The 13282-nt window shown below is 46.6% G+C and overlaps 1 protein-coding gene across 17 annotated transcripts in view; it reads left to right on the top strand.

Annotated features, from left to right (window-relative positions):
- Positions 1 to 13282, top strand: part of LOC129041219 (general transcription factor II-I repeat domain-containing protein 2B) — a 57706-nt gene that overhangs the window by 31164 nt on the left and 13260 nt on the right. For 13 of the 17 annotated variants that reach the window (XM_063668250.1, XM_054496605.2, XM_054496610.2 and 10 more), the window contains 6 exons: positions 296 to 479; positions 648 to 676; positions 3087 to 3141; positions 3512 to 3555; positions 10135 to 10212; positions 11822 to 11878. In XM_063668250.1, the coding sequence (XP_063524320.1) occupies positions 296 to 479; positions 648 to 676; positions 3087 to 3141; positions 3512 to 3555; positions 10135 to 10212; positions 11822 to 11878 (447 nt within the window). The remainder of the gene's footprint in view (positions 1 to 295; positions 480 to 647; positions 677 to 3086; positions 3142 to 3511; positions 3556 to 10134; positions 10213 to 11821; positions 11879 to 13282) is intronic. The other 4 variants (XM_054496607.2, XM_063668252.1, XM_063668249.1 and 1 more) reach the window with 1 other exon arrangement.

The raw sequence follows: 13282 nt of genomic DNA on the forward strand, positions 1-13282 counted from the left end.
CAGTTCGAGACCAGTCTGGGCAAGATGGTGAAACCTCATCTCTACTAAAATACAAAAGAAATTAGCTGGGCATGGCGGTGTGTGCCTGTAGCCCCAGCTACTCGGGAGGCTGAGGCAGGAGAATTGTTTGAACCCGGGAGGCGGAGGTTGCAGCGAGCCGAGATCTCGCCGTTGCACTCCAGCCTGGGTGGCAGAGCGAGACTCCGTCTCTACAAAACAAAACAAAAAAAACCCAAAAAAAACCTGGTAGAACGTTAGGTTCACACCATCTAAAGACGTTCGCATCTTCTTGTAGGTAAAGCCTTAGGGACGACGGTGATGGTGCCTGTTCCCTATGAGAAGATGCTGCGAGACCAGTCGGCTGTGGTAGTGCAGGGGCTTCCAGAAGGCGTTGCCTTTCAACACCCTGAGAATTACGACCTTGCAACCCTGAAATGGATTTTGGAGAACAAAGCAGGGATTTCATTCATCATAAATAGGTGACACACTCTGCACCCCCGCCCCCTCAGTTCATTTAAAGATGAAACTGATAGCTTAATTTTAATTCACTCATGCATTCCGACTGTTGCGTTTCAGAGCTGACTGTTCAGATGTGTCATGCCTTTTTCATTTGTCCATGCTGTGTAACGGTGTTGCTTTTCTTGCAGACCCTTCCTAGGACCAGAGAGTCAGCTGGGTAAGTGACAGCTTCTCAGGTTTGGTGGCTCTTCTGAGCTGCTGAACTACTTCTTTTTCATTAAAACTTGAACTGGGGGCCAGGTGCGATGGCTCACACCTGTAATGCCAGCACTTTGGGAGGCCGAGGCGGGTGGATCACAAGGTCAGGAGATCGAGACCATCCTGGCTAACACGGTGAAACCCAGTCTCTACTAAAAATACAAAAAAAAAAAAAAAAATTAGCCGGGCTTGGTGGCGGGCGCCTGTAGTCCCAGCTACTCGGGAGGCTGAGGCAGGAGAATGGCGTGAACCCGGTAGGTGGAGCTTGCAGTGAGCGGAGATCGTGCCACTGCACTCCAGCCTGGGCAACTGAGCAAGACTCTGTCTCAAAAAAAAAACAAGACTTGAATTTGGGTGAGGGGAGGGAACTTAGAGGACGGGCCAATAGGTGCAGCAAGCCACCATGGCACACATGTGCCTAGGTAACAAACCTGCATGTTCTGCACATGTATCCCTCCCTTTTTTTAAGAAGAAATAAAGAAAATTTTTTAAAAAGAAAAATACATTTGTAGCTATTAAAAAAATTTAGGCTGGGCACAGTGGCTCACACCTGTAATCCCAGCACTTTGGAAGGCAGAGGTGGGCAGATCACTTGAGGTCAGGAGTTCGAGACCAGCCTGGTCAACATGGTGAAACCCCATCCCTACTAAAAATACCAAAGTTAGCCAGGCGTGGTGGCGGTTGCCTGTAATCCCAGTTACTCAGGAGGCTGAGGCAGGAGAATCGCTTGAACCCAAGATGTGGAGTTTGCAGTGAGCCGAGATCGTGCCACTGCACTCCAGCCTGGGTGACAAAATGAGACTCTGTCTCAAAAATAAATAAATAAATAAATAAATAAATAAGAATAAAAGAGGATGTCTTGCTGAGACTGCCTAGGTGGAGTAAGGAGACGGCAGGGGTGGGGGGGTGGCACAGTTCACAAGGCACCTGCTGAGTGTATGACATGCTTCAGTTCTTCTTAGCCAGGGACTAAACACAGTGGAAAGTCTGTTTCGGGAGGGATGGTGAGTTCCTGTTATCCTCTAACTCACATTAAAGGAGAAATGAGAGGGGCAGGGTGGCAGGTGGCCATGGACTGTTGTCCCAACTGACTTGTATCATCATCATAGAAAAACAATAATACAGTGGTCCCCCCTTATCCTCGGGGAATATACTGCAAGACCCCCAGTGGATGCCTGGATCCATGGGTAGTACAGAACCCTTCATATACTATGTTTTCCCCTATATGTACATACCTATGAGAAAGTTTAATTTATAAAGCACAGGCCGGGCGCAGTGGCTCACGCCTGTAATCCCAACACTTTGGGAGGCTGAGGCAGGTGGATCACCTGAGGTTAGGAGTTTGAGACCAGCCTGGCCAACATGGTGAAACCCTGTCTCTACTAAAAATACAAAAATTAGCCAGGTGTGGTGGTGCGCGCCTGTAGTCCCAGCTACTCGGGAGGCTGAGGCAGGAGAATTGCTTAAACCCGGGAGGCAGACGTTGCAGTGAGCCGAGATCGTGCTGCTGCACTCCAGCCCAGGCAACAGAGCAAGATCCATCTCAGTAAATAAATCAATAAATCAAGCACAGTAGGAGATTAACAGTAATAACTAAAGACAAAATAAAATGATTATAACAATATGCCCTCATTACTACTCTTGCACTTTGGGGCTATTATGAAGTCAAATAAAGGTGACTTGAGCACAAGCACCCTGGCCTTCCTAGGACCGTCAGTCTGATAACAGAGCCAGCTACTCAGTGACTAGTGGGCGAGTAGTGTAGACAGCGTGGATTGCAGGACAAAAGGATGAGTCACGTCCCAGGCGGGACGGCACGACACTTCATCACGCTGCTCAGAACAACATGTGATTTCAAACTTCTGAATTGTTTATTTCTGGAATTTTCCGTTTACTCTTTGCAGACCTTGGTTGACCTTGGGGAGCAAACCGAGGACCGCAAAACCACAGATCAAGGGGGAGCTCGTGTCATAGCAGCTGTAACTTAGTGCTTACAACGTGCAGGCACTGTTCTAGTCATTTTGCTTATATTCATGAATCCTCCCACAACCACCGTATTCACGAGGAAGCGGAGGCTGAGGGAGGTTTAGTGAGTTGCTGGAGGCAGCCCAGCTGGTGAGCTGAGGCTCGGCCGCACTACCGTGCTCTGGCCCCAAAACACTCCTCGGTAACCCTCATCCTGCCCACACAAATGGCCCTGGAACACAGGGGCTGCTTTGAGTCAGTTTCTCTCTCCATGACTTTTCCACGTTGGCTTCGATCTGGGAGTTCCGTTTTCTGTGTATTTGCTGTCAATTTCTATGCTTTTGGATGTTAGTCATTTTCCAAGGTGCTAAAAGGGGCTGGTGTGTGTTTTTATTCCTCTACAGGTGGCCCTGGGATGGTAACAGATGCTGAGAGATCCATAGTATCACCAAGTGAAAGGTAAAAGATAAATCACAGCAACCAAAACCCACAACTATGCAGTGTTCATTTTTGGATGACAGAAAGGCCTCCTTACAGCATTTAAGGGGAATGTAAAGGGTTAATGTGCTTCTTCTCTTCCTTATTTTCTATCCTATTCTTTGTCCAAAAGGACCTTTGGAATTAGAAGACTATTTTCAGTAGACACGTTTATTTTGGGAACAACTTATTAAGAACGTTAATATTAAAGTGGAGGCATTGTTGCATTTGATTGAGGGGAGGAGGGGGATTTGGTGCTGCGGAGATCCAGGGCATTTGAGCTCAGCGTGTCCAGGCGACTGTGCCTGTTCCTCACCCTGCCCATCTGACCAGGGTTCCCTTCTCCTTGCAGCTGCGGCCCCATCAATGTGAAAACTGAACCCATGGAAGATTCTGGTGGGTACCGTGATGCTTTTAGAATCAAGTATCGGCCAAGAGTGGTAGCTCACGCCTGTAATCCCAGCACTTTGGGAGGCCGAGGCAGGCGGATCAGGAGTTCAAGACCAGCCTGGCCAACATGGTGAAACCCATCTCTGCTAAAAATACAAAAATTAGCCAGGCGTGGCTGTGCATGCCTGTAATCCCAGCTACCAGGGAGGCTGAGGCAGGAGAATTGCTTGGACCTGGGAGGCTGAGGCTGCAGTGAGCTGAGATGGCGCCACTGCACTCCAGCCTGGGTGACAGAGCAAGACCTTGTCTCAAAAAAACAAACAAGGCTGGGCACGGTGGATCACACCTGTAGTCCCAGCACTTTGGGAGGCTGAGGCAGGCAGATCGCCTGAGCTCAGGAGTTCAAGACCATCCTGGCCAACATGGTAAAACCCTGTCTCTACTAAAATACAAAAAATTAGCTGGGCATGGTCGTGTGTGCCTGTAGTCCCACCTACTTGGGAGGCTGAGGCATGAGAATTGCTTGAGCCCCGGAGATGGAGGTTGCAGTGAGCCAAGATCGCACCACTGCACTCCACCTTGGGCTGCAGAGTGAGATTCTGTATCAAAAACAAAAAAAACCAAAAAACAAAAAAAAGAACCAAGTATGTAGCAGGTTATCATTTGACACCTTTCTTTTGTTTTATCAAATAAATACATAAATAAAGACCAGGGCAACCTCAATGGGGCCTCATTTGCAGAAGAACCATTGTTTTACTCAAATATCTAGAAAACAAGCCTTGGCAGGGTGCGGGGGCTCACGACTGTAACTCCAACACGTTGGGAGGCCGAGGCAGGCGAATTCCTTGAACCCCGGAGTTCAAGACCAGCCTGGGCAACATGGCGAGACTTCATCTCTGCAAAACATATAAAAAATGGTGGTGCATGCCTGTGATCCCAGCTACTTAGGAGGCTGAGGTGGGAGGATCGCTTAAGCCCAGGAGGTCGAGGCTGCAGTGAGCTGTAATGGTGCCACTGCACTCCAGCCTGGGTGACAGAGACATTGTCTCAAAAAAAAAAAAAAAGAGAGAGAGGGAGCCTTCTAATTCAGTACACACTGGGGACTAAGATGTTATTAAATACACATATTTGTGGACAGAATATTATTTTATTTATAGTTGAATTAGAACCTGAATTTGAAATGAGTAAAACATTTTGAATATAAATTTGGAATTATTATTTGACTCACAAATAGAGCAGTGTTTTCATTTTTGGACATATATTACTGCTTTTTTGGACTTTTCTGTCATTTCTAAATGTTTTACAATATAGGTACATTACTATGACAGTGTATACTGGAAAAAAAATCCCTCTTCAGTGGGATTGACCCCATTCTTGCTTCTCCTCACTCCTCAATAAAAGAAAACCAGCATTAATTAGAGGAAAAATGTTAACAGGTTAAGATTAAAAAAAAAAAAACTTAGGCTAGGCGGTGCAGTGGCTCACACCTGTAATCCCAGCACTTTGGGAGGCCAAGGTGGGCAGATCACTTGAGGTCAGGAGTTCGAGACCAGCCTGGCCAACATGGTGAAACACTGTCTCTACTAAAAATACAAAAAATTAGTTGGGCATCATGGCAGGTGCCTGTAATCCCAGCTACTCGGGAGGCTGAGGCACAAGAGTCGCTTGAACCCAGGAGGCAGAGGTTGCAGTGAGCCGAGATCACGCCACTGCACTCCAGCCTGGGTGACAGAGCAAGACTCTGTCTCAAAAAGAAACAACAACAACAAAAATAATTTAAAACCCAAATGTTCAATCAAGGGATGGGAAAATACTGAAAGCATTAAAAGTGGAGAGGTTCACGCCTGTAATCTCAGCATTTTGGGAGGCTGAAGCAGGAGGATCACCTGAGTCCAGGAAGTTGAGACCAGCCTGGGCAACAGAGTGAGACCCTGTCTCTACAAAAAATATTTATAAATAAAAAATTAGCCAGACATGGTAGCATGCACTTATAATCCCAGCTACTTGGGAGGCTGAGGTTGGAGGATCACTTGGATCCAGGAGATAAAGGCTGGAGTGAGCCATGATTGCACCACTGCACTCCAGCCTGGGTGACAGAGCGAGACCCTGGCTCCAAAAAATAATGATCATAATCCAAAAGAAAAACAATATTCTGTGTTAAGAAACAAAGATCTGGCTGGGTGCAGTGGTTCACGCCTGTAATCCCAGCACTTTGGGAAGCAGAGGCAGGCAGATCACCTGAGGTCAGGAGTTTGAGACCAGCCTAGCCAACATGGTGAAACCCCATCCTTACTAAAAATACAAAAATTAGCCGGGCGTGCATGGTGGTGCACGCCTGTAATCCCAGCTACTTAGGAGGCTGAGACAGGAGAATCGTTTGAACCCGGGAGGCAGAGTTTGCTGTGAGCCGAGACTGCGCCATTGCACTCCAGCCTGGGCGACAGAGTGAAACTCCGTCTCAGAAAAAGGGAAAGAAAGAAAGTTCTAGAAAAAGGAAAAATAGAGCCTTTAGCATGAGTAAAATGAAGGAAGGACAGCGGCATCTCTAAGACAGTGAAGATGTGGTTTATGCTTCGCAGTTCCTGGGATTCCTTGGGAGGGTCCAGGGACACAGTGGACGAGTCTCCTTGGCCCGGCTCCTCCTTTGTCACACCCAAGGATCTTTTCGTCACAATGGTGCTTAGCAGAAGCTCCAGCTTCAGATGAGAGTCTGAACAAAAAATGGTGCTTCTCCTGTGCAGTGGTTCTAGGTCAAACCAAGACAAGTTGAATGGAAAGAAACGGGCACAGTATTTCAGCTCGGCACAATTCAGCGGTGAGCACAGGTCAGCTGTGGAATCTTAGTCTTGTTTCTGACATAACAGACCTCAAACTCTTGCCCACTCAATTTTAGCCTCGGATGTTTTCAGAGCTCAGATATCTTCTGCCTGTGTCTTACCTGGTCACAGAGAATTTAAAAAATACCCCAAGCCACAGGCTCCACATACAAACTGGGAAGATGAGGCCAGGCACGGTGGCTCACGCCCATAATCCTAGCAATTTGGGAGGCCAAGGTGGGCAGATCACCTGAAGTCAGGAGTTCGAGACCAGCCTGGCCAACATGGTGAAACCCTGTCTCTACTAAAAATACAAAAATGAGCCGGGCGTGGTGGCACACGCCTGTAATCCCAGCTACTTGGGAGGCTGAGGCAGGACAGTTGCTTGAACCCAGGAGGCGGAGGTTGCAGTGAGCCAAGATGGCACCACTGCACTCCAGCCTGGGTGACAGAGCAAGACTCTGTCTCAAAAAGAAAAAAAAAAGAAGAACCTGGGAAGATGAAGGGGGTGAGAGTGAGAGGTGATCAGTGTCCCCAGGGGCCGAGTTTCCTTCCTCACCAGCTGTTGGGCTAGATCTGTGTTTCCCACGTGCCTTTGTTGGAGATGTGGTTTCATTTGAACAAAAATATGCTTCCTTATTCACAAAACTTCCTACTGTAGACTTTATAAAGCAATATGGATTGCTGCCAGCTGCCAGCAGGCTCCTGAGAGCTGGTCCTTAATTGGTCCTTATTTCTTGTGATATGTATATAGCATTTGCTACATAGAACAAACATCTCCCTGGTTTTAATTTCTTTTCTTTCTTTCTTTTTTTTTTTGAGAGTCTCTCCAGGCTGGAGTGCAGTGGCGCGATTTCAGCTCACTGCAACCTCCGCCTCCCAGGTTCAAGTGATTCTCCTGTCTTAGCCTCCTGAGTAGCTGGAATCATAGGTGCACGCCATCACATCTGGCTAATTTTTTGTATTTTAGTAGAGACAGGGTTTCACCGTGTTGCCCAGGCTGGTCTCAAACTCCTGAACTCAGGCAATCCGCCCTCCTCAGCCTCCCAAAGTGCTAGGATTACAGACATGAGCCACCGCACCAGGTCAATTTTTTTCTTTTCTTGAGACAGAGTCTCGCTGTCGCCCAGACTGGAGTACAGTGGTGTGATCTCAGCTCACTGCAACTCCTGCCCCCTGGATTCAAGCGATTCTCTTGCCTCAGCCTTCCGAGTAGCTGGGATTACAGGCACCCACCACCACGCCTGGCTGGTTTTTGTATTTTTAATAGAGACGGGGTCTCACCCTGCTGTTCAGGCTGGTCTCGGACTCCTGGCCTTAAATGATCTGCCCACCTTAGCCTCCCAAAGTGCTGGGATTACAGGTCTGAGCCACCATCCCCGGCTGACAATCAGATTTTTAAATGTTTAGCTTCACTATCCTTATACCAGCAGAGCTGTTAAAGGTTTTCAGACGCCCCCTCAGAACTTATAAATTATGTTAAACAATGAACCCTAAGCTGTGCCACAGTTTTTTTGTTTTGCTATTATAAACATTCATGGTTAAATTACATGTACATTTTAGTATCAGTCATCTATTGCTGTATTTAAAAGTACCCCTGAAATGAGGCTGGGTGCGGTGACTCACGCCTGCAATCCCAGCACTTTGGGAGGCCGAGGCAGGCGGATCACCTGAGGTCAGGAGTTGGAGACCAGCCTGGCCAACATGGTGAAACCTGGTCTCCACTAAACATACAAAAATTAGCCAGGCATAGTGGTGCGCATCTGTAGTCCCAGCTACTTGGGAGGCTGAGGCAGGAGAATCACTTGAACCTGGGAGGTGGAGGCTGCAGTGAGCCAAGATCGTGCCATTGCACTCCAGCCTGGGCTAGAAAGGGAAGGGGAAGGGCTCCAATGGAATGGAATGGAATGGCTGGAATGGAATGGAATATTTAGTCATTCCTACATTTCTGTGTTTTGGCTGGACTGGCTCAGCAAGGGCTGGATGGCTGTGTGTCTGAGGCCCCGGCTGGGACATCAGGGTCTCTCTCCTCATGGCCTCATACCCTTTGGAGGCACCCCAGGCTGGCTCCCATGGTGATGAGGTTCTAGAAGCAGCAGCCACAGATGATCAAGCCTCTTCTCAAGCCTCTGTTTGCATCCCATCTGCTGATGTCCCATTGACCAAAGCAAGTCACACAGCCAGGCCCAGATTTAAACGGCAGAGAATGGCCTGGCACCATGGTTTACAGCTGTAATCCCAACATTTTGGGAGGCCAAGGCAGGCAAATTGCTTGAGTCCAGGGGTTCGAGACCAGCCTGGGCAACATGGTGAAACCCCATGTCTACAAAAAATACAAAAATTAGGCAGGCGTGGTGATGCATGCCTATAGTCAGCTACTTGGGAGACTGAGACAGGAGGATCGCTTGAGCCCAGGAGACAGAGGTTTCAGTGAGCCGTGATCGTGCCACTGCGCTCCACTGGGCAACAGAGCAAGACTCTGTCTCAAAAAATAATAACAAAATGGCAGAGAAACAGACTTTACTTCTAGAAAAGAAGCATGGGAGAGTCACATTGCAAAGGGATGTACATCCTGGGATGGGAGAGGTCTTGAGCTAATTTTTGCAGCCTACCACACCTTTCTCTGATAAAGGCGTTTGGTTTTACTGATACAGCTTCTCCAGGTTTTGAAATCCATTCCATTATAGTGGGTAAGTTAAGATTATAAGTGCCTGGCTGGGCACAGTGGCTTATGCCTGTAATCCCAGCACTTTGAGAGACCAAGGTGGGTGGGTGGATCACCTGAGGTCAGGAGTTTGAGACCGGCCTGGCCAACATGGTGAAACCCCGTCTTTACTGAAAATACAAAAATTAGCCAGGCATGGTGGCACCGGCCACTTGGGAGGCTGAGGCAGGAGGGTCGCTTGAACCTGGGAGGTGGATGTTGCAGTGAGCTGAGATCATGCCACTGCGCTCCAGCCTGGGCAACAGAGTGAGACTCTGTCTCAAAAAAAAAAAAAAAAAAAAAGGTTATGCATGTCAGTTCAGGCTCCATGACAAAAGAATCTTCATAGCATTTCATGTAAATGCACTTGGATATTCAGCCACCCTGAAGGAGAAAATCTCCCAAAACTAGGACTAGAACCAGGACTAAGCTCTCCCGCCTTCATGACGCCTTCCTTCATCCTCCTCTCCTTCCTTCCTTTTTTTTTTTTTTTTTTTTTTTGAGATGCAGTCTCGCTTTGTCAACCAACTGGAGTGCAGTGGCTCGATCTCAGCTCACTGCAACCTCCACCTCCTGGGTTCAAGCAATTCTCCTGCCTCAGCCTCCCATATAGCTGGGGCTACAGGCGTTCGCCACCACTCCCAGCTGATTTTTGTAGTTTTAGTAGAGACAGGGTTTCACCATGTTGGCCAGGCTGGTCTCAAACTCCTGACCTCAAGTGATCTGCCCGCCTCAGTCTCCCAAAGTACTGGTATTGGAGGCGTGAGTCACTGCTCCCGGTCCCCTCCTTCCTTCTTTCGTTTTCTATTGATTTTACAATTGATATTATTTTTATACAAATATACATAAATACACAAATGTATGTTTTCTATATGTATATTATTTTATATTTATAGTATTTCTATTTTTGTATCAAGAGGTCAAATTTGTTCATAGTGAGTGAGCTACAAGTTCTTTTGCTGATTGTAACATTGCTGTATTAATCAACTCATATTAGCTAGTCATATTTCTCTGTTGGCAAACTTAACCTAACATACAATTTTATAATTTCCATTGCATTCCAAGGCATTTCACTGAAAGCAGAAGCTGTCTCAGTCAAGAAAGAATCAGAAGATCCTAATTATTATCAATATAATATGCAAGGTAATACTGTTTGATAATAATTTTCTTCCCCAAAAGTTATTTGGGATGGAAGATTTTAATTACTACCTGTCTGAAAAACTGGCGAACACCCATGTATGTTTACCTAGGATATAGCATACTGCCATTTAGAGTAAATAATCCTACAGTTATAAAATGGATTCTATTTAGCCTAAATCCATGTACTCTTTTGTTTGTTTTTTACAGAGATGAGGTCTCACCTTGTTGCCCAGGCTGGTCTCTAACTCCTGGGCTTAAGTAGTCCTCCAGCCTTGGCCTCCAGAAGTGCTGAGATTATAGGCATGAGCCACCATGCCTGGCTAATTTTTTGTATTATTAGTAGAGATGGGGTTTCGCCATGTTGGCCGGGCTGGTCTCGAACTCCTGACCTCAGGTGATCCACTCACCTTGGCCTCCCAAAGTGCTGGGATTACAGGCATGAGCCGCCACACCTGGCCCATAAGGCTTTTAAAAAGAAGTCATAAATTGTCATGACTGTCATGATTTTGCACCACCTAATGAAGCAATGCATCTTGGCAATAATTGTCAGTGGCCATTAAAACCGTTTTATAAAAGTCGATGGGGACTTTGTCATGGGCAGACCTGACTGACAGTTCCTGAACTGACCGGTCACTGGTCTCCTGACAGGGTCCAGTAGGAGGTACACCACACCACCTTTGTCAAGGATTCTTAAAAAAAATATCAAACCTGGCCAGGTGTAGTGTCTCATACCTGTAATGCCAGCACTTTGGGAGGCCAAGGCAGGTGTATCACATGAGCCCAGGAGTTCAAAACCAGTCTGGGCAACATGGCGAGACCTTGTCTCTACAAAAAATACAAAAAGTAGCCGGGCGTGGTGGCACATGCCTTTAGCCCCAGCTACTTGGGAGGCTGAGGTGGGAAGATCACTTGAGTCTGGGAGGTCAAGGCTGCAGTGAGCTGTGATCACACCACTGCACTCCAGCCTGGGTGCTGGAGTGAGACTGTGTCTCAAAACAATAACAACAACAAAAACAAAACAAAACAATCAGACCTAAGTCTGATCCAGCCTTTAGATCTAACCAGCAATTTTTAGGAGATGCATGGAATACAGGCACATATGAAAACATCACCACAAGGATGTAGTCAATAAAATCCAGAATGTGAGAAACTCAGAGAAATTAATTGGTTTACATTTTTTGTTTGTTTTTTTTAAGACAGAGTCTTGCTCTGTCACCCAGGCTGGAATGCAGTGGCGTGATCGTGGCTCACTGCAACCTTCACCTCCCAGGTTCAAGTGATTCTCCTGGCTCAGCCTCAAGATTAGCTGAGATTACAGGCGTGTGCCACCACACCCGGCTGATTTTTGTATTTTTTTGTAGAGAAGGGGGTCTCACCATGTTGGCCAGGCTGGTCTCGAACTCCTGACCTCAGGTGATCTGCCCACCTCCACCTCCCAGAGTGCTGAGATTACAGGTGTGAGCCACCGCGCACAGCCAGTTTTATTTCAAGGAGTAGAAGTATTTCAAGTGTATTCCTGTGTGGGTATTGACTTGTTTGCATTGTATTCAGTGATTTCTTTTTACATTTTTGTATTTCTCCGTTTGTTATATATTATTTATTTTTCTTTCAGGAAGCCACCCTTCTTCCACAAGCAATGAAGTAATAGAAATGGAATTACCAATGGAAGGTTAGAAAAATGCAGCATTTTTTCTCTCTCTCTTTTTAAAAAAGTTTATAGCATTTTACAAAGAACATACTTTTTTTTTTTTTTTTTGAGACAGAGTCTCGCTCTGTCACCCAGGCTGGAGTGCAGTGGCGCGATCTCGGCTCACTACAACCTCTGCCTCCTGGGTTCAAGTGATTCATGTGCCTCAGCCTCCTGAGTAGCTGCAATTACAGGCGCACGCCACCACACCTGGCTAATTTTTGTATTTTTAGTAGAGACAGAGTTTCACCATGTTGTCCAGGCTGGTCTCGAACTCCTGACCTCAAGTGATCCGTCCGTCTCTGCCTCCCAAAGTGCTGGGATTACAGGCATGAGCCACCGTGCCTAGCTGAAAGTTTATAGTATTTTACACAGAACATACTCTTTTATACATGTAAGTTGGAAAATAAGGAAGGTGACTTTCTGGCATGCCTGTCTTCTCAGAAAACTATGAATAGTTGAGCTCTTGCCCTAAGATATAACATGAAGGGCTCTATCACTTCTTGTGCTTCTGATCTGTGAGTGATTCTACTTAAAGCACCCGAATATGGAAATTAACTTTGCAGTGGTGCTGTTTCTTGCTTTGTCTTTTGCTTGGCATGACAGAATTCTTTTGGACAGAGTTGAATAGTATTTAGGAAATTCTTGCATTAGAAGTAAAATTTGGTAATTTTCCCTCCATTCATATATAAATCTTGAGCATCATATGAATAAAACCTAAATTCCTAAGGTGGTTTGTGTATGTCCAAGATAAAATTAATAATTAAAAAAAAGGGCCAGGCATGGTGGCTCACGCCTGTAATCCCAGCACTTTGGGAGGCTGAGACGGGTGGATCACCTGAGGTCAGGAGTTCAAGACCAGCCCGGCCAACATGGTGAGACCCTGTCTCTACTAAAAATACAAAAATTAGCCAGGCGTGATGGCAGGCACCTGTAATCCCAGCTACTTGGGAGGCTGAGGCATGAGAATTGCTTGAAACTAGGAGGCGGAGGCTGCAGTGAGCCGAAATCACACCATTCCACTCCAGCCTGGGCAACAGAGTGAGACTGTCTCAACAACAACAACAACAATAATAATAATAATAAAGATTTCCTTTCCAAACCTAGAGGCATGGGACATCTTTGTCCATTTATAGGCAATGTGATCTTACTTTTAGTTGTATATCTGCCTTAGAGAGATAGTGACACATGGACTACCAAAATGATTCTATTTTTTTTTTTTTTTGAGACAGAATCTCACCCTGTCACCCACGCTGGAGTGCAGTGTGTCATGACCTGGGCTCACTGCAGCCTCCACCTCCCAGGTTGAAGCAATTCTCCTGCCTCAGCCTCCTGAGTAGCTGGGATTACAGGCGTGCACCACCACGCCTGGATGATTTTGTATTT

This window comes from Pongo pygmaeus, chromosome 6, assembly GCF_028885625.2.
Source record: "Pongo pygmaeus isolate AG05252 chromosome 6, NHGRI_mPonPyg2-v2.0_pri, whole genome shotgun sequence".
In the NCBI taxonomy this organism is placed as follows: domain Eukaryota; kingdom Metazoa; phylum Chordata; class Mammalia; order Primates; family Hominidae; genus Pongo; species Pongo pygmaeus.